This window comes from Tupaia chinensis, unplaced genomic scaffold (genome assembly GCF_000334495.1).
Source record: "Tupaia chinensis unplaced genomic scaffold, TupChi_1.0 Scaffold000012_1, whole genome shotgun sequence".
Classification (NCBI taxonomy): Eukaryota; Metazoa; Chordata; class Mammalia; order Scandentia; family Tupaiidae; genus Tupaia; species Tupaia belangeri.
In genome coordinates this window covers 3,282,472-3,284,495 of record NW_006159442.1, presented here as the reverse complement: position 1 = coordinate 3,284,495, position 2,024 = coordinate 3,282,472, and the positions used below count along the sequence as shown (strand labels likewise).

Sequence of the window (2,024 nt, the reverse complement as noted above, 5' to 3'; positions counted from 1 at the left end):
TTATGTGCAGGGCTACATGTGGAGCAAATAGCTCGCTTAGCAGTGGATGGCCTGGGAAATGGAAAGCAGATAGCGGGCAAAGGGAACTTCCGTCGTTTTTACAATGTTTGCCCTTTACCCTTCTGTAGATTTTGTCATTTGTCAAAGGATTAGGCACCACTTTTATAACTTATCAAACACTTTTCCAATAATCTAATAAATCACACCTCACACTCTAAAAACATCCCTGCCTAATTAAAGGTTTTAGGCTTTATTCAGTTATCAGATTACGGTTTAATAAATAGGAAACCATCTCCTCTTTTTAAATTTATTATTTATTTTGAGGGATTTTTGTCATAAGGTGTGTACACTCACCAGAGAGACAAAGACAAAGACAGGAAGCGAGAAATCACCCCCAAGGAGGATGGCCACACTGCAATCCCTTCTCCTCCATTTTCCTCTAAGGATTTTAGGCATCCGCAGCATGAGTTTCAAGTCGTGAGGTCCAGGACTTGGACTACGGTCAGCCGTGTGGGAGTTCAGCAACGTAACCATTTCGCCATCTGCTGGTCCCAGAAACATCTCCTTTTAAGGGCTGATTTCCACCAGAAATGCCACTGTATTAAGCAGAGAGTGGTACTCCTGACACCCGGACGTGACAGCTACACGGGGGACTGGGCACTGTGCCCGCCAGCAGGATGGGCACATTGCGGCCTCCCGGCTCTTGAAGTGGGCAGACCCTCAGACTCGTGTGGAGTGACTAAAACGAGTGGCAGAGAGAATGAACAGATTCAAATCACAGACCACAAAAGAAAAACCACTTTACAGATGAGTCATTTATTTGGACAAGACAAAGACATCTCCACACTGTTTCCTTTTATACAGAAAGTGGAACATTTCAAATATATTAGTTTTTCTCTTTTTAACAGAATTCATTTCAATCTGGTCCCAGGAACTGCTTCTCATTTTAGGATTCACGTTTTAGTAACACATACGCACCCATCACAGCCAAAAGAGCATACTGCAAAGAAAACACAGTGGAAAATTACCAGGAGGCCTACAAATAAATTTGGCCTATAAACGTATTCAGATGAAGCCTGTTCAATACTGGACTGAGGACAGAATCAAAAGATGACCTCTTCCCCCACGCCTGTTCTCCAAATTAGCTATTCAATGCCACATTATGGTTAAAACACAAAAATGCATCAATGGATTAGGATCAAATGCCCAACAAACAGCTAATAAGGTGCTTATTCTTGTGTCAGTTTTCTATTTTTCAAGTGTGTTTTTTTTTAAATGGACACCATTTTTGTTGAAATTCTGAGATAAGCATTACTGGATGTATGGGACCACTTTTTCCTGTGTTTGAACACTTTCATTAAAGCAATAATTACATAGATGCCATTTATCTATGTAAATAGATAAATGTTCATAAATGTTCAAAAATGCTATTTATCAGTAGATTAATAAATGTTATTTATCAGTAGATAAAAACATTTTACCTTTTTTTTTTTTACCTTTTTCACTCTGAGTGAACATAAAAGGTAAAATGTTATTTATTGATTTACTTATTTATTTTGCTAGTAGACATGTGTGCTTACCAGAGAGACAGAGAAAGGAAGAAAGCAAGAAAGTGCCCCCACCCACGGGGGATGGCCATGTCGCAACCCCTTCTCCTCCATTCTCTTTTCAGGATTTTGGGCACACATGCCTGGCATGTTTTTTCCCCAAGCAGCCAAGTCCAGGACTCAATTGTACAATCGGCCATGTTGATAATTTAAATGATTATATCAATTTGTAGTTAACTATAAATACCCCACAGAAAAATTAACTAGCAAAACATTTATTGCACCTTTACAGGTACACAGGTAAAAGTTCTAATGTTCAAATAATAAATACACATGCATAAAATCCTACCTTGAATTTCGGGTAGTCATTCATTATTATGGTGACCATACCAACATATGGTAAAAACCTAAATTGTGGGGTAAAAAGCAAGAAATATAAACACTGTTTATAAAATGATGATGACAACATTTAGAAAC

At 38.5% G+C, this 2,024-nt stretch overlaps 1 protein-coding gene across 3 annotated transcripts in view; it reads right to left on the bottom strand.

Moving 5' to 3' along the window:
• Positions 1–797: 797 nt before the first annotated feature.
• SEC11C (SEC11 homolog C, signal peptidase complex subunit) overlaps positions 798–2,024 on the bottom strand; it is a 21,218-nt gene continuing 19,991 nt past the window's right edge. For all 3 annotated transcript variants that reach the window (XM_014585338.2, XM_006139937.3, XM_006139936.3), the window contains 2 exons: positions 1,897–1,954; positions 798–1,000 (listed from right to left, as the gene is read on the bottom strand). In XM_014585338.2, the coding sequence (XP_014440824.1) occupies positions 947–1,000; positions 1,897–1,954 (112 nt within the window). In that variant the 3' untranslated portion in view covers positions 798–946. The remainder of the gene's footprint in view (positions 1,001–1,896; positions 1,955–2,024) is intronic.